This window comes from Aptenodytes patagonicus, chromosome 2 (genome assembly GCF_965638725.1).
Source record: "Aptenodytes patagonicus chromosome 2, bAptPat1.pri.cur, whole genome shotgun sequence".
NCBI classification, from domain to species: Eukaryota; Metazoa; Chordata; class Aves; order Sphenisciformes; family Spheniscidae; genus Aptenodytes; species Aptenodytes patagonicus.
This window is the reverse complement of record NC_134950.1, coordinates 147,672,485-147,692,879: the sequence shown is the minus strand read 5'-3', so window position 1 is coordinate 147,692,879 and position 20,395 is coordinate 147,672,485. Positions and strand designations below refer to the sequence as shown.

The 20,395-nt window shown below is 40.8% G+C and overlaps 1 protein-coding gene across 8 annotated transcripts in view; it reads left to right on the top strand.

Moving 5' to 3' along the window:
- Nucleotides 1-20,395, top strand: part of ADAM22 (ADAM metallopeptidase domain 22) — a 71,685-nt gene that overhangs the window by 43,011 nt on the left and 8,279 nt on the right. Inside the window, exons 24-28 of one of the 8 annotated variants that reach the window (XM_076331571.1) lie at nucleotides 2,802-2,996; nucleotides 5,846-5,946; nucleotides 6,526-6,592; nucleotides 11,946-12,032; nucleotides 19,914-20,037. In XM_076331571.1, the coding sequence (XP_076187686.1) occupies nucleotides 2,802-2,996; nucleotides 5,846-5,946; nucleotides 6,526-6,592; nucleotides 11,946-12,032; nucleotides 19,914-20,037 (574 nt within the window). Of the gene's footprint in view, nucleotides 1-2,801; nucleotides 2,997-5,845; nucleotides 5,947-6,525; nucleotides 6,593-9,725; nucleotides 10,014-11,945; nucleotides 12,033-19,913; nucleotides 20,038-20,395 lie in introns of those variants that run through there. The other 7 variants (XM_076331573.1, XM_076331577.1, XM_076331574.1 and 4 more) reach the window with 7 other exon arrangements.

The following is a 20,395-nucleotide window of genomic DNA, read 5'->3' as shown; positions in this document are numbered from 1 at the left end:
AATACAGTGATGAATTATCATATTTTAAAGAATATTTGCTTGAATATTGGAATTGGTATTTATTGTATAAATGCAGTGCTTGAAATCCTGATTTCACTGGACTCAGTAGCAAAAATAATGTTTCCTTCTGAGATAGACTGTTTTATTTAGGAAAACAGGAGAATATTTCCAATAAGAGAGACTGCAAATCTGCTATTAGAGATGAAAGTGTTCTTGGGAGGCTGAGAATTGAATAATTAATATTAACATGATGTTCAGGAGCCTTTTGAGACAAATTCATTCCTGGAGCTTCTTTGCAGTTAAAAATACAATGCAGTTAAATTGCTGTGCGAACGAAGAGCCCATTCTTTCCTGCCACCCTGCTCTACTGATTCGTAGCTAAAGCATGGTACTGTCTTCAGCACAGGGCTGAGCTTTCACCCTCTCAAGCTTGTGGCCAAAAACCAAACAGTTCCTCGTGACTGGGGTTTGGCTCCTGGAAGACCACCTCCCTTTGATCAGTCATCTGCCTGGCAGATGGGTCTTCTGGGGAGGAGTTGGCTCCTTCCTCTCCCAGTCCTCCACAGATAAGAGGGTTTCTCAAATTCCCCTGTTTTCTGCCTGTATCACCACCTCCTGGTCCAAGCTGCTGCTTGCTTTGTTGCTGCTACCTGTTGTGCTTGTTATCCATTTCTACTACCTGTGTAGCGCTTTCTCTGCCAGGCTCAAAATACTTGCAAAAAGCAGAAAAGCTCTGCCAAGTGCTGGTTGCGTACTACAAGGTCAGATAGGTGGCAGGAACGGTAATGAGAAAAAGGCAAAGCTATTGAAGTCAAGCCTTATGGAGAGGTTGGTGGGTAGGAAATGTCACCTGGCACAAGGAAGGCAGGATTTCAGGGTTTGGTGCTGCTTAGTGGCACGCGATGTATCTATAAGCACAGACTAACATGGCCATCAAGTCACTCTACTGTGGGTGTATCAGTGTTGGCTGAGGACAGAGCAGCCAAAACAGAAAGAGACTGCCCCATGCATGTTCACATCAGAATATTAGAGAATCTAACTTCTTCAAATTCCCTCATCTCCAGGAATTAGTATGTGGACAGAGAGCTGTGAGTATGCGGTCAGTCTGCAGCTGTGTCTGTGGGCATGGGCAGAGTAGAAACCAGCATAAGTTGAGGCTTTTGAAGATGATGGAGGGCTCCATCATTTTAAAGGTGATGGAGATATTTAGCAACTAAATCTCCTTCAGGCAGAAAATGAAGTTCTGTAGGCTGACTTCTAAATAGAATAATTGTGGATATGTACAAGGAGTGCTCCATAAATGGAAAAAACAGACGTCCATCAGAGTGTCCAGAGTGTCCTTTTTTTTTTTAATTGTTTATGATTAGTCCTTAAATAAAGATGAAAACAAGCCATTAAGATATTTTTGAGCATTACATAAGGAATGATATTTGGTAGTACTAAGCAACTGAAATGAGTAAAATGAAAGTAATAAAAAGAGCAAATTAGCAAGGATTCTGCGAGGTGGGATAGTGTGGCTTAAAGGGGACATCTACACGGGAAGTTATTTCTGACGGAGTACCGAAAGGGCAGTTTGCTGGAGGAAGCCTGGAGAGCAGAGCTGCCCACACTGAGTTGACTCCGAACACACTGATGTACCAGCCAAGGAATGGGGAAAGAACTGAGACTCGAGAGATGCTAGAAGAAATAGTGTGGAAGTACTGCGTTACACTAATGATTTATGTGCCATATAATTATATATTTTAAATACTTTAGGAGCATTAGAAATTCAGATACTGAATGAAGAGAGCCCAGTTCAGGTCTGTAGTTGGACACAGTCTGAATGTGAATCAACCTTCTGATAAATGCACATCTTAATAGGGGCAGACTGAAACAAAAAAGCCTTGAAAGGTGCGAGGCTGAATAGATAATTAAGTTGCTGGTATTACGATATAGCCAGCTTTCAAAGTAACTACTTGTACTAGGGAGGTTTTTTCAACCTGGTGGAACTGTAACTGGAATATTTGCACGGCAGTTTTTCTTCTGGCAATGAATTCACCTGCAAAAAGTGCATAACTTGATTAGGACTTTCTAATGCATAGACAGTTTTATGTACCATAACCGAGCTTCTAGTACTGGAAAAGGATAAACTATTGTCAGATGTGTGTGGCATTATTTTTGTGTGTCTTGGCAGATTGAGTCTACTGTGGTAATCAGGAGTAGCTGAGAACCTCTGACGCTGGCATTAGTTCCCCTGCACAAGAAAACAGTTAATAAACTAAGGTTTTTCTCCTCCTGAGGTTTAAACGACTGAACAGGTTGCTATTCTTGAATTCAATAACGATCACAAAAATTAAATGGAAAGCATCTACCTCAGAAGGAAAAAAGCATTCGCTTTTCCTGAACTCCTTTTTGATGCAGGCATGCCATTCAGCTCAGGCTGCAGTACTTGTACTGCACCTGGGGATGCTTTTCACAACCAGCGCAATGAGCCATTTGAAATGTCTGAACTTGGTTATCCAATGTCTCAAGAACCACAAACTATTCACTTTGAAAATTGTGATCAGAGTTTATCAGTGAAATGTTCCTTGTTTTCCCTTACCAAAACCACATAATCCACTTTTCTGCACATATCAGAAGCATGTGGGAGTTTTCTCTCAGATGGTTGAATTATTTATTAATAGGCTTATTGTGTGTGGTTAACAGGTTTCCTCAAGGATCGCGATCCTTGCCTCTTTCTTTTAAACTAATATTTGTGCATGTTTGTGTGCGTGCTGGTGCCTGTCATGTTTTCTGACTCTACAATGTTTATTATACTTTAGACAAATACCCCAGGGAGATTATGTAAAAAAGCCTGGAGAGGCCGACTCTTTTTATAGCGACATGCCTCCTGGAGTCAGCACAAACTCTGCATCTAGTTCTAAGAAGAGGTCTGCTTTTCTGTCGCATTTTCAGATTTCTACCTGTTCCATCACCCATTATTCCATTAGTCAGAACATTTCATTGTTTTGCAGCAGGTTTGATTCTTTCTTCTTTCTTTGTGGAATGTTTGAAATAGCATCCTTTGTGCTTTGATTACTGATTTTTCTCACATGCCCTGAGCTGCTAATTATTACAATTAGTCCAGAATAAACAAGTTTTCCATTGTAAACCAATTTTCAGTTAATCAAATTTTCATCATCTTCCTGCTTGAGAATTGTTTTCAAGTAGACAGTAATAATAATTGCTGGCTCAAAAAAAAACCTAAATAGAAGAACCACAATTTTTTAAATCATGGTCATGTAATCAAAGAAAAGGAACAGTCTTGCTTCAATAATAGTTATAAACATAAACTGTTCAATATAAATGTTACTTTTATATCTTATTTGTCAGCGTCATTAATTCACTGAGTTGACCTACAGTTCTGGATAATATTCTTGCTGTCTCACATTAAAGATGATGGTGCTTGCATTTTATTCCACTTACTAGACTGGTATACTAAATGGTCACCAAGTGTTATCTTAGAAAATAATTCTACAGAGACTTTCTGTAGTTTTCTGCTTGCTATTATGGGTAACCAAGGAGGGCATTAGATTTTGCCCTTGATCAGATTTCACTAATTCTGTTATTGTTCCAGTTACTTTAAAAATCCATCAACATTTTAAAATGGAAAATTCCTTGAAAAGCATTGAGAGTTATTTGTAATTGCTAAGGTCATTAGGTCATGATGCTCACCATCCCTCTGCAGTTAGAGATCCTTTAATTATGAAAATCTCCAGCTAGCGCTTTAAAACAATTTATGAGAAGCACTATGTCATAGGAGGGATAGACAATCCTGAACTGCTTCATAAGAAAACTGCAATTCTCAATTCTTGTCTCGCTGAGCAGTCTATAACTGTGCAGTTGATGAAGCCATTTTCTTTGTTGTTATTTCAAAGGAAATGAAGAGAAATGTATGGAAGGGATATATTTGCAGTGACATTTGCTATTTGGGTATAGCAGCTTGATCCTATATGCAACTTAATTCAGTCTGTTCTAATGAATATGTTATTAAGAAAACTGTAGTAATCTATACTTAATTAATGATTTCTAATTTTTAAATTCCACTTTTTAGATTTGTGAGTGGATAAATTATTTGTTTTCAGGGAGCAAGCGTTAATCTTAAATGATGCACTGTTTGTGTTGGAGAATCTTTTCTAATTTGGATAAAATTTTTAAAAAAGTCTTGGGGAAGCAAGTTTTCATAGCTTTGTGTAAGCAGGTTCAAATACCAGTTAAGAAAAAAAAGTTTGTTTTTAAATGAATATCATTTAATATGTTTCTTCTTTCATTCGGTATCTGTGTTTCTCTTCATACTTCATTTCTTTCCTGTGTCTCTGTTTATTATTTGTTCCAAAAAGCTAATGGCTTCTAAGGTCTGTCTGTACTAGAGAGTTTTGTTGTTCCCCACCACCAGTTCAGGTATGTTGTGCCACTGTAACGTCTGGAAAAGCAAGTCTGACAAATACTCCATTAACATTGTGGTGGAGCTGACATAGTCCTCCCATTTCAATGCCCAGAGTGCTATTTCCTACCTTTCAAGCTGGTTTTGATTTGCTTTGTGTGCAGATACGGATTACATCTCTTGGGAGACATTAGAGTGACCGGGCCATTAGCCACCTGGGCTTCTCCATGCTGGAAAGCACTATGAAGTGTTAGTATTAGGATGTTCAAGGATTAAGAGATAACTTTATGATAACTCTTCCTATTATGAAATGGCAAACACCAAAACCAGTATATAGCAAGACACTCCTGAACCTGAAAAGAGACCATTAGGAGGAGAAGATAAATTATTATAAAATCTCTTAAAGGATCTGTTGGTTCTCAGACCTTTCATGCTGTAAGTAAGTAATGAATGAAACCCTGGACTTCATTCAGTGTGGCTGTGATTAGCCTGGTCTTCGGGAAGCTGAAGGGCATCTGTCAGATGCCTACCCTCCCAGGAAAGCGGAGGCTGAAAAATGCAAGAGTATTCAGACTTAAAAACTACAGAAATAGATCCTTTAAGCAAAACTTCTTTGTAATAGATAAGCCATCTATTCTGACCAGTTTTGAACTTGTTTTCTTTTCTTTTGGTAATAATTGTAGATCTCATGGCGAACAGCTGAGCAGCAGCTCTAGTTCAACAGGAGGGAGCCTGTTGCAAAACCCCATGTGTTGGACCTTGCCACACACATCTCTGGCTCTTAGAGGGAATACAAGAAGAAAGAAAAACTTTAGTTTGCACCAAGCACCTACATATAAAGACTGTTTTTGGCTTTGAGTTTGGCATTAAAATTATATACTGTAGTGATTAGCTGACAAAATATAATAAAAATTCAAAATAAGCAAAAATGAGACAGAGTTACCTTCCGCTGGAGCTACCAGCTGTGGGTGGGAGGATGTTCATCACAGACTCCTGGACCCCTGAGACTTGTCGCAGTGGGTAGAGGGAAGCAGTCCCAGCTTTCCTGCAACAGCACAAGGAGAGAGTGCGCAGCCTGCAGGTGGGATGTGAGGAAAAAACACCTTGAGACGAGCACAGTTAGAAGAGCATCTTCCAGCTAAGAACTAGGGCAGAGCTGGAAATCTGGTGTGCACTGGTATTTGTGCTTTCCACAGTAGACATGGGAGAAAGCATTGCTGAAGCCTGGCTCTTGAATATGGATACACCAAACCACTGCAGGGACAACTGGCAAAGTGTAACTGCAGGGTTTAACCAGAAATCCTGGATGCTCTGCTAGTGCAGACAGACCTTAGGCTGTGTTATGCCACCAGCCTTGGGAATGTGACTCTCTGAACCACTGAACTAACACTGATGTGAGACAATACCCTTAACAATAACCGCATCTGAGCCCTCCTATTCCAGGTCAAATGGATTATCTCATTCATGGAGTGAAAGGATCCCAGACACAAAACATATTTCAGACATTTGTGAAAATGGGAGGCCTAGGAGTAATTCTTGGCAAGGTAAGTGTGAACCTCTATGCTGGCCACAGTAGAAACCAGCCTCTGAGCCATTGCTGCTCTGCTGAAAGTTTGGCTGATCTTAGGACAGCAGCATGTCTCCTTAAAATTGTGCTAATTGTTATTAAGCTGGAATTGGGATTTAGAAGCACCCTACACAAGTACCTTTTTTGCACAATGCTTTGGCACATAGAAATTACATTTAATTTCTCCCATTCCTCCAGTGTGAGCTAACATGAGAAAGAGGAAGAAGTCTATTCACTCTTGCCAGCTTCTGTGATTTTATCAGGCAGTGTTCAGTGGTTTTTTTGAATTGTAGTGATTTTCTCAAATGAAAGCTGAAATTAAGGAGTTTTTTGCTCTGCACAGTTGCAGCAAAAAGTAGAGAAAGATCACCTAAGTGTCAAGTTTACCTGGTCTGAGGTAAATCAAGAGGGACTGACCTGTGACTTTTAAATGGTTAAAGCTAATGAGGTAACGACTCTTTTGCTGGGGATGCAAAAAGAATATACAGTTTGGCATGGGATGCAGGTGAGTTTCAAGTTGTTTTACCGTCTGTCTTTATCCTTTGATTTCTTTCAGGTAATATAGGAGGAAACAGAAAGAAAGTCAGAGGCAAAAGATTTAGGCCACGGTCTAATTCAACTGAGTAAGTCTGAACTTATAAAAGCAAAGCCAAAAAGTACAGTTTTCATATTTGTGTTTTGTAGATGGAGATTAAGAGTACTGAAAAGTAGACAGCTCATTTTTGCTCTGTGGCCCATTCTGGTTGCTGACTGATAGTCTGGTAAATGGTTTGGCTAATGTATTTCAACCTCTTTTTATGTATTCTTTAAAAATTAACTATCAATTTTCTTTTTTATGTAGGCTTCCTCACAGTCGTTCCCATAGCAATTCCCAATGATGGTGGCAGCCTGCACCATCACTGCAGGCTTTTGTCTACAGTAAACTGCCATTGCTGAGTGTATCCTGGTTCAATACTGAATTTCTGATAACCTGTTGCCTAGCCTTGTCTTCACCTTGGGTTGGGCCATTGCAGAGTCAGAGATTTGTATCTTTGCGTACCTGCCTGGAGGTTTTAGGAGAGGTATCTGTCTGCTTTGAGAGTACCCTGAAGTTTATTGTTGTAAGCCTGAAACAGCCAGTCTTGAGTAAGCCCTGCAATAAATGGGTAATGAGAGTCCTTACCAAGCAACTGATCCCCAGACCTTTCCAGTATGGCTTAGAGTTGCTTTCTATATTGATTTGTTGGTTACATTTACTGAAGAGCCCACGTGTGCAGTGCTCCCCATAGGGAAAGAGCCTTTCTTATGTACTGAAGCCTGCTGGTTCAGGCTCCTGTCGTGAATGAATGGTGAATGGCTGGAAACATAATCTCTGGGCTTGTCAAGCACTGGCCTGCTCTTACAGTACTTACGCCACATGGAAACGACCCCTTCTTTGACCATAGTGGTAATGACAGTGCCCTTTCCCTGTGTCATTAGTACTAACTTTGCACCTGTGTGGGCAAATGGGCTTAACACCAACCCTGCTGGAAACTAATAATGCTAACTCCTCTCTGGGCCCTGCTTTCTTCGGTTTGGGGATTTTGAGTTTGTTCTGAAACTTTTCTTCCACCTGCAGTGCACTGTCTTGAGGTGAGTAGGCTCAGAAAGGTTCATAGAGAAGACCCTCTGTTACAAGTTACAGAAATAATAGTTTGATGCACATTGCAATTATAACATTGCATGATCAAAATGGCAACATGGAACCAGAAATTTTAGCCCCAGATCCCTTGGAGGAGTTTATCTGTCAAGTGCCCCTGTAATCTTGGTCTTCATGCTGATAAACTCCTACTGGAACATTATTTTGCTCATTTTCTTTTCTCTTTGCATGAGACAGTTTGATAAAAGCAAAATTAGTCTGACCAAACTGCCAAGAATACAAATGATATTGCACATTCTTCTTTAGAAACTTGTCCTGTGCTTACCTTCATTTTCCAATTGTCTTTCTTAAACAATATTTGTTAAAAAAAAAAAAAGTCTAAATTAATGATGCCATTATTCTGTCATTCAGCAGAGGTATACACTGGGGCTGAATTGGTCCATAAAGAATGAAACCAGATCAGCTCTTTTTAGCCTAGAGTGAATGTAACTGCATGGGAAGAGTATTATTTTCAGTAAAAGCAAAAAACCCCGATGAGCATATTTTTTCCTCTGTGCTGCTCAGCTGGTATATTATACATTTGCTCTGAGAACTTTGGAGTACTAAATAAGTGGGTAGACAGAGAGAGTGTGAGTTGGAAATCTTTTTCCCTGTAATTTTTTTTCTCTTTTAAAGGTGCCCCTGAATTTCCACCTAATTCTCTATTTTCTTTCTTGCTGCTTGTTATGGACTCTCGATCTAGCAGCAGCCCTGGTGCTAGAGAGGGGAGGCTTGTACTTCCCAAGGGCTGTGCAGCAGCCTGTTAGGGATGAAGCGCAGCTTGTGTGGTCCTGGGAGAGACCTGCCGGGCAGGAAAATGCTCTTTCTCCTGATGGGTTCTATCCTGGATTGAACAGGACCGCATGGCTTATCCAAGTCTTCTTGGCAAGCCTGTCACCACTTGGAGATAGAGCTCCCACTGAATGATCCACATGCTGTGCCAATTCAGTGGGGAATGGAGAGTATTGCCGAGGATGCACAGTGGCTCTGGTTAGAGAGAGAACTTCCTTCATGAGCAGAGAAAATTGACTGAGAATGATCCAATTGTGGGCAGCATTTACTCATTTAGGAAAACAAAAAGCAATGCCAGCTGCTTTGAGGATGCCTCAGAATACATGGAGGCTTTCCCCAGACAAATTTACCTTCTTACCTTCTCTGGGAAATACAGAAGAATATTGAAACCTGTTCTGAAACGGTGGACGGCATTTAGAAAGTCCACCTGTGTGGCCCTTGGGAGTCCTATGAAGCATAATTGTTGAGATGGAAGAAAAGGGGTAACACTATTGGTCTCCTGTTACTAGTAGAGACAATGTAGTCAACTGCTAGAAAATTGGGTTCATTTGTGTCATACCTTGTGCAGAATTCATTTTTTTTTTAAGCAGGTGCACACTAGTACAGTTGCCTACAAAAGTATTTGACATATGCATCGGTCTGCAGTAACTGCACATATTATGCACAAGGGGTTTTTTTGTATACACCCAAGCACCAGATAGAGACTTGTGCCATTAATCATTTAAGCAAAATTTCTTAGGCACTGAGCAAGGTTTGAGCTCTGCAGCCCTCAAGAGCAGCACTGACAGGACATGGGGCAGTTCCTGAAAAATGTACTGCTCATGCCTTTGTGTGACCCCTTGTACCTAACAGATCCATGAACAAGGGTTCTGCTAAGGGTATAGCTCTATGGAGACTCCTAAAGCTCTTTTGGGACGTTTTTAATTGTTTCTAGATGTTTTAAAACAACATTTGTGTTCTTTACTAAAGGCAGATGGTTCAGTTCACCCAGAAGGAATGCCAACAGGCCAAATGTTTCTGCAGCTTTTTCACAAACGGGGTTGATGAAATGGCCTGATAAAACAAGTTTTCTAATAAAATCAATTAGAGTTGTCCAGGAATGATAATGAGAGTTTTCTGAATAAGCTGACAGTTTCATTGGGAGCTTGTGTTAAAACAGGTCCCAGGGAACATGCGTTTTGCCAAATAGCGATTCTGACCTTTGTTAATTTGCACTGCTTTTCCTATAAGTGTTTGTCTTCCTCATTGTTATAACTGATACGAACATCTTTGGCTTAGACTTTCTATTATATATTGTCTTTTTGCAGCAGGGTAACCCATGCATCTGAGCCTGGGCTTTCTCTCGCCCACCAAATCCCGGCCCAAGGCATAAGCCCAGGGGGTTCTGACCACCCCCAAACAGGGAGTCGGGATCACAGGTCAGTCTCACCTGCCCCTGCGTTTTGGGCTGCCATTTTATCCCATGAAAAGTCCCTTCCCTCAGTATACAATAGTTTCACTGTGGCAAAACACTGTGACTGCTTGGAGGTGCACCTGCTGATGCAGCGCTAGCTAACCTTCCTCCTCGCCAGCCTGAGGAGTACGAGTACTCTTGAGCGCAGGTCTTTTGCCTTGTTGCATGTTGCGCTACAAGCCAAATTGAGCCGTTGGTCTAGCTATAGGCTTACGTGTAAGGACACCTGTGTTTTAAAGCGGAATTTCTCACTCAAAGAAAATGTGGATTCTGGCCATCACTAATGAACATGTGGCCGGGAAGATCAACCTGAGAGCTTTCTAATGGTATCACGTAGTGGTCTGCTGTAACTCGAGTTTAACCTTTCTGTAACAGATGAATTGAGGTGGTGAACGACGGTCTGTAATACAACCAGACCCAGGAAACCCTGCAACACGGTTGTGCAACAACTGCATGCTTTGATACCACGTTACACTTTGTTTTCTAATACAGGAAGCCAGATTGGGAGTGTTTCATGGTTACCAAAAGACCCTTTCAAATGAAAAAAGCTAGTCAAAAGTACTGCAGCAAGTACAAGAAAATGTGTAGTCGCACCTACAATTAAAGCTAAAGCTGAAGTTTATTAGTTCTTGGTGATGCTGGCATCAGCGTGTTGCTTCACTTGCGGTTCATCTGTTGCTGCGCTATCACTTTTGACTTTTTCTTTCTCTAAGAGGCCAAGCTGGAAAGCATAAAGCACTCCTGATTCCTGATAAATAAGCGAGCTGAGGAAGCTACTTAGAAGCACTTGTGGCTGAGGGCGAGTACTTTCTGAGAGCTGTGGCTGTGCTTGCACGGGGCGGGGAGGAGAAGTTCCAGAGCAAAAAAGGAGCAAAAGAAGTCGAAAAAGTGCTGCCGCTTTTGTCATCAACGTGGTCTGAAATATGGTGGGGGTTGAATGACATGATCTGGCCCAAGCTTTACTCATCTGAGCAATACCTTGTGAGACCTGTTCCCATGTGTGAGGTCATTGGAGTCACTCTCATAAACAGGCGTGGTGAGAACTGGCCCAGAAATATCGAAAATAACTTAAAGAGGAATTTTCTTTCCCTTTTTCCCTGTTTCCTATTTCAGAGTGTGCTAGTCTCTATTATATAAAGGTGGTGATCACAAATAATCGTTAAACTGTTGCTATTCTTATACAAAAAGAACAGACATTAAATTGGACCAGGCAGACTCCTGTTTCTACATTGCCCTTTTTTTTTAACATGACAGAGGGGGTGGAATTCGCTAATCTTATTCTTGGGGGCTAAGAGAAACCAGTTACCAAAAAAAAATATTCTTCCCTGGTAGTATTACTGTCAGATAATTAAACACCATCTTTATTTCATAGTTTTCATGTAACTAATATGAGTATGCAGCTCAGACTTTTTTCTTAAAATGTGTGGTTTTGGTATCGAGATTGCTTCTGTAAAATGTGAGATAACTCTGCAGCCCACCTCCATTAAAGCTTCTTGTGGTCCTACCAAATTAAATGATCATTGAAAAATCAGAGTGTTATTTGCACATAAGTGTAAAATTTGCCACTGTAGTGGCAAACAATTCAAGCCTTTTAACACACTGGGGCCGAAATTCATTCCTGTAGAAAGGCCCAAGCCCAAGTTTCTGTGCTCATTAAGCTATTATCTTGCAATTTATTCTAGATGAGTGCAAACGTGTGTCTTCAGCAAACAAACTGCAGGACTGGAGCCAAAATGCCCCTTCATCCTTATTCTGAGATCATGAGAGGAGTTCAAACCATGAGCTTAATGCTGGCCCTCTGCACAGGAGTGAATTTTACCCTTAAGACATTAAATGAATGGTGTATCCCAAAGAGTTTCCAGATTAATCAAACATATGAGTCTTGTTGTAGGTCAGATTTTCTCATGCAGTTGTACACATTGCCTAGTCCTCACCCAACATTCATACTGATTTATTTGCCATATTCACTTGCATTTTGGGGATGAAGACATCCTTGCTAAGCTTGTGCTGTGTGTTCTCAGATTTTCTATTCTTGTTCTTCTGCTTTCTCTGTTCCTTCCATTGCTTTCTGCAGGTATTTAAACCCATGGTTCAAAAGAGAATATAATGTAGCTAAGTGGGTAGAAGATGTGAATAAAAACACTGAAGGACCATACTTTAGGTATTTTGTAAATTAATTCTATATCATTTTTAAGAGCTGTTCCAGCATATACAAATATCTTGGGACTCCTACCTTGTATAAATCAATACAAGTTACTGTAGGTGCAAAGGGCCCCTCTTCTTTTGCTGCATTTTGATGTCTGTTTTCGGCTTCATGTGCAATTTACAATTCTTTTTCTGAATGTTTTAATGAAGCCACTGAAAAGGGTGTGTGTAGTGCATGCGTTCCCACCATCATCTATAGCTTGTAGTAGCTTTCTCATCATTTTATGCCAAGTAGTGTTTTATGGGCATGAGACATATTTATCACTAATAAAGTAGTATTAACTTAAATAGAATGTAATTTACTGAAGCAAGTGGTTTCATAACACATTGACTCTACCCACTGTCTTATATAGTGCATACTAAAATTTAAATGAAAAAAGAATAAAAAGTAGTGGTATTTTACCATCAACATACAATGAAATAATTAATATATAGTAATTGGAAAATTAAATGTATGAGAATATACTCTGTGCTGTATTTATCAAACCACTAATGAATCTGTTACAAGTGAGTGTAGGGTTCAACCAAAAATACCACTTGTTTTTGAGAGGGGAAAGTGTGTATTATTTGATACATTCCAAGTTAAAGAGAATAAGCATGCATGAGGCTGGCCTCCCTGTTGTACATGAATCAGGAGACTGAGAACATTTTAGTAGGTTCCCAAAAGACACAATTCCACAGCTGAGACAGAAGTTTGCATCAGCTGAAGAAATCAGCTAGCATAGGAGAGAATGGAAGACAATTTATGACAAACAATATAAAACATGAAAGAAACTGATGAAGCTGTAAGTTGACATATCAAAATTTAAGCTGAAACAAGAATTATAGAAACACAAAGAAAAAGAATACAAAGCAAAATCTTTAGCCAAAACAGTGAAGGATGGTAAGAACGAGTAAATAGAATCTTAACAATAATTTTGCTACATTAGTAGAACTAATAATAATGCAAAAGGGCAGAAACAGTCACTAAATACATCCAGTGTGTATTTGGGAAAAAAACATGAAGTTGTATCACAAGATGCTAATGAAACGCTTCTATTCCAATAGTAGCACTGGCAGATATTAAATGGCAGAGTGGGAATTTAGTCATTTTTAGAACTGTCCCAAAGTCTTAAAAGAGCATAAAATTGTCACTGTTTTAGACCATTTGTGTTTGCTTTCAAGAACCCTTAAATCACAGAGTAAGTTGCAGAAAGGCTTTCCAATGAACAAATAGGGCAAATGAGGTAAATTTAAGCCTGCCAGTCCTGAACAAGGAGTAAAAATCCCTGACACAAGAATCCAAGGCTTAGGGGAGGGTGTTGTGATTTTGCCAGCCAGCCGGTATCAGCCATGTCTCGGTGTTGGTGCTTGGGTTTCAGGCAGGGTGTATTGTGAATCCAGTAGTTTTGCCATTGCTGGTTTTAGCATTGGGATACAGGGTCCAGTTCTGGTATCCACAGTTCAACAAGCATGTTCAAGAACTGGGGAGAATTAAGGCCTGAGAAACCTTAGAAGGGACTGCGGGGCCTCAAGCTGTTCAGTTTAATGGAGCAGCTAAATGCTTACCTGATCATAAAATCCATATAGCTGCATATGGAGCAAAACCTTCGTGGGAAGTCCTTTAGACTAGCAGACTGAGACTGATAATGACCAAAAGTCACTGGAAGGTGAAATTAGGCAAACTCACACTAGAAATGAGGTGTGTTTTTATTAGCAAACCTTTTCCTAAAAGCACCCTCTGGACCTTCGTTGTTCAGGCAAGGCCATCAGTCACTCACCATAATCTAACCCCGTAGCTGTCTTTTAGGGTGTTTGTATCAGAAGCCCTGTGGTCGCAATAAACAAAGACAAGATGGTATTGGAAGATAGCACTAGTTTAAAGTATGTTACTTTAAATGGTTTAGTTGAACAGGTTTAAATTCCTGTGTGGATACTCTTAATTTGGTTTTCATCTTTTAATATCAGTATCTCTTGATTTAGTAACTAGATTAAATTGATGGGAGCATACCCCACTCCGAGGGTTTTCAACTGTTGCACTGAATGAGTCACATTTCTAATTGTATTTGAGATAAACCAAGCATTTTTTGCATGTAGATGAGGATTAAGCTCACCCATGTGAGTTTTAAGGGCTGTATATCAGCAGAGATGAAACATAACATAAAAATTTTACAGCATAGAAGCTTACTAATGACTGCCTGCAGCAGTAGCTTTAGAAATGAGAGAGAAAAGAGAATAAATTTGGAAACCTCTATGTCCTAATTAATTGAGGTAACCATGGGGAAGTATTCTGCAGGCACATTATGGAAGGCAAAGGATCAAATCTTCTCCCGGGATGCGTTGCCATGGGCTTATGAAAGGTTGAACTGAACAGTTTCTCCCCAAAACTCAGGTGCAATTTTGGTTAATCTGTCACGGACTGGAAAACACTGTTCCTAAGAACTGTGTGTCTAGACATCACGTGGCTGAGTTTTGAGCCTGTGAAGTGATCCACGAACAAAACAAATCTTATTTGGGAAACCAGAAAGTCAGGCTAAAGTCAGGCTGTCCAGCTGATAGTACATTTTAGGAATCATAGCCCAGGATGACATTTACACCAGATAATTAGCTGAGTAGTATTTTTGTTGCTAATCATCTTTGATTTCTCTTTTCTTTTAAAGACATCCTGAAAGTAACACTGCTGTTTTGCTTGTCTCCCTATAGTTTTAGGAATAATGTGTTGATGACTGATGCTGTTGCACGTAGAGTTGAAGCAGAATCAGGAAGAAAGACAAAACCACTTCCCACAATTCCTAGGAACACTGCAGATTTTCAGAAAAATAGAGATATTAGTCGTCACAAAGACTTTCTCCATTAGCTTAAAAAAACCCTGTATAAATCAAAATTTGTCTCTCTGACACCTGGTGTCCAAGTTTTTTTTTCCCCCTAGTCTACAAGTCTAATGGGTATTTCTATATAATTACTTTTTATTAGTGATAATAATAGTAGCTGGTGTCTCTGGTGCCAGAAAGCTCCCAGCTGTGGGATTCCCTTCTGTAAGAAAATAAGATCTGTAAAGAAAAATCTCATTTTACTGCTCAAAGTCTAGGCTAGATTTTAATTTTACGTGCCAGGCCATAGCCGCGTAACCCCAGCAATAAACCCAGGCAGGAAATCTTTCCCTGAATTTGGGTTTGCTGCAAGACACGCTGTTTTACCAGTGTGATACTACTACTTATTTTTGTTATTGCCAATTACAGTGGCTACTGCACAGACTGACCTTATGAAATATGGTCAATCAAAATCCTCACTGAATCTTGAAAGACTCAGGAACCATGATGGTATCAGAAAATAAACTGTCAGAATCGCAAAATGTGGCATTTCTGTAGATAATTATAGACAAAAAAGACTAGAAGGCACCTTCTGAAGCACTGAGCTGCCTACATTTGATTGAATGCAAATATTTACAGTAACTAAGATTCTATGGGAGTTGTTTAAGTATAAAAATAGTTTACAAAGAAAACAGTTTTTTTAGATGGTGACCCAGGATGCATACCCAGAGGGAAAATGGCCATCCCATATCAGAAGGGCATTGGCAAGGAGCATGGAGGGCAAGAGACAATAGGCTATCCATTTCCCTCCTATTTTTTTGTGCTTTGGTGTTCTTGCTTTCTTCCTCGATTTCTTCTCAGTTCCTCCTCAGCTGATCATTAGCCAGAGTTGGCTCTGCTGCTCTGTGAGGTCCCTTGCCTTCCTCTGTGAGCATCCAGCTGAGTCCAGAGCCGTGACCAGCCATTAGCTCCCTGCTCTCGGTGAGGCAGCTTTAGACTGTACTTAAAGGAAGAAAAAAAGTTTTCCCCATTACAACCAAAGCAAAGTATTGTCCTTGTTGGCAGCCAATGAAAAAAATGCCTATTGACGTCTAGGATCAGGATTTCATTTCAAGAGTTAGGGAAAAGAGTTCATTAAAGCCTGTGAGTGCCTGCTTCTGGGGCATTGCTGTGCAGTGCTTAAAGTGGATGGCTCAAGCCATAGCCTTTGCCTTTTCTGCAGCCCCCCACGAGCCGAGCCTCCCCTCTGCTGCTGCACCTTCTGAGGAAACTTGTGCACATCTGTGGTTTTTAAAAGGAACTGCATTTAAAATGTTAAAATGTTTAGCCACATCAGTGTTTTTAGAAGATCCCAACTTCCTAATGTAGGATAATTTAGGCTGATGATGTCCTACAAAGAGCTGAGCCTACGGCAGCAAAGGTCAGGTTAGGCTGATAGTATCTACACTGGGGCTTGAAACACTTCCACCAGGTTGAATGTTAAGTGAATTTCATTAAATTATTTCAGTCTACGAAACAGAATCAGGCACAGCTTATGAACAGTTCAGATCTGTCAGGGCCACCTGCCTTGAGTTCAGCTAAAATGACACTCGAAGTCGCAAGATGTTTAGTTGTGTGGCCAGGTGACACATTTCCCACCGTCTCTCGTGGGCCAACACTCTCCCTGTTTAGGTGACAAGAAGGCAGATCAGGCAGGCGCCTGGCTGCAGGAGAGCGCATGCAGATGTCCTCCTGCTGCCACAGCATTTTGTTGTGAATCCCAGCATGGTCTTCCCACACTCTTAGTTTCAGCTTCCAAGACAGAAAGACGGACATGAAGTGGCCACTACATCTTGCTTTCTGGTCAGAAATGAGAATTCTTGCATTGTGTTGAGGTGCATGGCTTTATTTGGGGTTGGTGGTAAAACCTCTGAAACTGTCACGGCATGTACAGGGCAGAATGCAGTCTGCAACCCAGTCTGCTTTCCTAGGTTGTTGTATAAGTTTCAGCTGGAAAAAAGATTTGTCATGAAAGCTAATGGATGTGATAGCAGGAGAACTGAAACCCCAGTGAAAGCTAAATGGATCCCACCCTTGACCAAACTGCAAAGTTTTGCCTACCTTTAACCCCAGCATTACCCGCCAGTGTCCCTGAATGCTGTCTTTCTTCCATCCTGTAAATGAGAAAGGTCATGTCTGGCTCTTTCTCATTTAAAGTACATGTAAATCTGGGATACACAGCACATACACAATTGCAGGGCAGAACCTGAAAAGTGATCAAAACCACCTCAAACAACTACGCCTATCACACAAGACGCATCCTAAGCTCTGTGAGCATACACTTAGTAGTGATACGTTTTTACAGTCTCGGTAGATGGCAAAAACCAGCACGTAACTTGTGTAGCAGAAATAAGGGGCGAGGGCCTGTGAGGGGAGGGCAAGGTCATTTCTTTTAAGTGTGCAACTGCATTCTAGATGTATTTGGCTGTAGCTTTGCACGTGCAGGTGAGCAGCAATGTGCACATCAGTTAGGCGTGCAAACCATAGGTGAGCTGGCAACACGAAGTGGGATTGAGAAGTAAGAAATGTAGGCAGCTACACTGGAGGTCTGGGCTTCAAAATCTTTTGAAAAGGCAGCATTGTGTTTGAGTTATGGTGCAAAGCTATCTGGCTACAGGCTCAGCTAGGGATCCTGGTCAGAGGACCTGCTGTGCAGGGAAAATGTTCAAGATGCCCCATCCTTGGAGGGGTTATTGCTCCTTCCAGGATCACGTACTCAGGCTGATGGACAGGTATATTGGCCATGGCTTTCCCTCTCACCATGGCCTTCTCTTATGGTGCCTAAAATAACCCGTGGGAAGAGCCTGTGGTGTGCAGGAGGCGATGTTGTGCCTGGTAGTGGTGCAAGGGATGGGAGATGCCTTCATTCTGTGTGCCACCTCCTGGCTGTGGTACCTATATAAACAGCTTTCTGATAGGGCTTGCCAAGTCAGATCTAACACCCCCCAGTTCCTTGCTTCTAATCTCCAGGTGCATCGTTATAAATTTAAACCTGAAGATTTTAAATCCTCCTGCAGCTGTGGGGCAAAATTTGTGAATAATTGGATTACTAATAATATGTAAAATCTGCTCTCTTTACCTTCCCCCCTTCCTCTTCTCCTTATTTTTTTTATTCTAGATCCACTAATAGTTTATTAGTGATCTTTATCAGTCCAAGTGTGGGCACAGATGAGAGGACTTGTATGGGTAGTGAACAGCAGGGCACTGTTGAGAACCTTTCCCTGGATTTAAAAAAAAAACCAACCTGTTTTGTTGCATGTGCAGTTTGGTGCCCAGATCTGTGATGCTGGACATATGAACGCTTTGTTTTATACTGCAGTAGCTGTTTAAAATTTTCTTCCTGAAAACATTCATGTATGTCCAGTTCATCTTAATGGGTAATCAAAGTGCATGTGCTGAAGATGTACTCTTCAGTGTTTGGACAATTGTAGCAACGTAAATCTTTTAAGGGCTGTTGAACTTAGAGGCTACAGCATGAGGTGTTAGAGCATGGTGAGCCAGATTGGAGACCTGTCACCATATAATTTCCATTGATACCTTGTTGCTCGTGGCTACCATCAATCATTATTTGTATGGGAGACAAGAGGGTGTGCTGTTGTAGGGAGCTACAGACACAACAAAATGATACAGTAGTCTGAAATAAAAGAATAATTATTTAAAGGTAAATGCATTTCACTTAGATAATAGAGATACAAGACAATTCCAGACACAAAAGAGTCCCTGCCTTGTCTGTAATCCTCTCTAGATGAAAGGACCTGATCCTGCAAATCCCAGAGCCAGGTATGTGGGGCTGTCTGCCAGGGGTGGTTCCTGTGGCTCCTTGGTGTCAGCGATGGTGCTCATCACTGGGGTCTACAGCTGCACAACATGCAGCCCCCTGCTGTGTTTGAGGGGCTTGGAAGACCTATCTGTAGAAACCGAGGGAAACCTTCCATCTTCAGGGACATGTTAAGTTTGGAAGATAGTAGGCAGCAGTGATTAGGGAGGGTCTGGGTGATGTGCCTGTACTAGTGGGAGGCCTCCTTTGAAAAATGCCCTCAGTCTGCAAAACAGAACAAGAAGGCCAGGGTAGCTCATTTTTTCTACTTTGAGGCTTTTCTTCCCTTTTATTCTGCCCAGATTTAGAGCCTGATAGGAACCTCTCAAGTGGGAAAATTGCAGAATCTCAAAACAGAAGCATAAGAGTTTTTCTTGGGTATAAAATTTCAGTCAATAATGTGCTGCTGCCTTATTGACATGAAAAGAATGCCTTTCATGTGATACAAACATTTACTTGCTCCTGCTTACTCTACTCACCTTGTACAGAAATGCTGATTGCCATTGACTAATCAGTCCATTTTTGTATATTCTCATCAGACTCTTTCTTTGGCTGGAACAATATGCACTGTATGATGCTTGCATGTCTAATAATTTGTTATTAGCACTTTGTATATGCCTTTGTTACTTCACAACTAACAGTTTGGCCTCCAAGTGCATGCATTTGTGTAAATTAATGTGTTATAAAATAATAGATTTATTTGCTATGTTTGTATCAATATAGGAGATGTGTAAGATACACATAAAGACACTGATAATTGCCATTTAGTCACTGGCAGAAGACATTGTTCAGCTTGTATTTGTACAACCACTGTTTCTGTTTAGGCTTCATAATGCCACATCTATCTTTTAGTTCTGTATTTATTCAATTGCAGATTTGCTTTGTTGATTTTATAATGATTAATTACAGTACCATATAAAACAGTTTAAGAAATTGTTTTTGTTATGCAGTACAATTCTAATAAGAAGTAGGAGATTTTATTTTTTCTTCCAGTGTTCCTGAAAGCTATAAATACCTTTATTCATATCGTGAAATTATTAGATTACTGATCAAACAACTTTATCCCCCCGATATTGAGCTAATAATAAGCTCTATACTTGGTTCTGAACCAAGCTTCAGAGTAATGGCAGTTGCTGTTGCAGTGCTAGGACCTGAAGACATCACATTTATTTTGTGTGTTTCAAAATCTCAGGACACTGTCTCCTGCAAAGTCTCCATCTTCGTCCACTGGATCTATTGCTTCCAGCAGAAAATACCCTTACCCGATGCCACCACTTCCTGACGAGGAGAAAAAAGCCAACAGGCAAAGTGCCAGGGTACGTGTCTCTCTTCTCTGTGCATTTTGTCAGTGACTTGATTTGCTGGTAGTTTTTCAAAAGGAAAGCGTGGCAGATCACCATCTTTGACTAAGAGTGAGAGCAGCAGTGGCATTTCCTTCGTACCCTTAATTCCAGAAGCTGCTGAAGGCTGAGCCTCTGGCAGCTATTAGGGCAGCCTTGGTGTCTGTGTTTACAGATATCCGCTCAGGTTGCTCTTAAACCTGCCCTGAAACCCAGATTTCACTAGTTGTCTTACTTTAAGCTGGGATCGTGCCTGGGGCAGCCTTGGGACTGCAGAGGGCATGCAGCCCTGGAGCAGGCGGCGCGTCTGGCTCTCCTCCCTTACCCGTTCCAG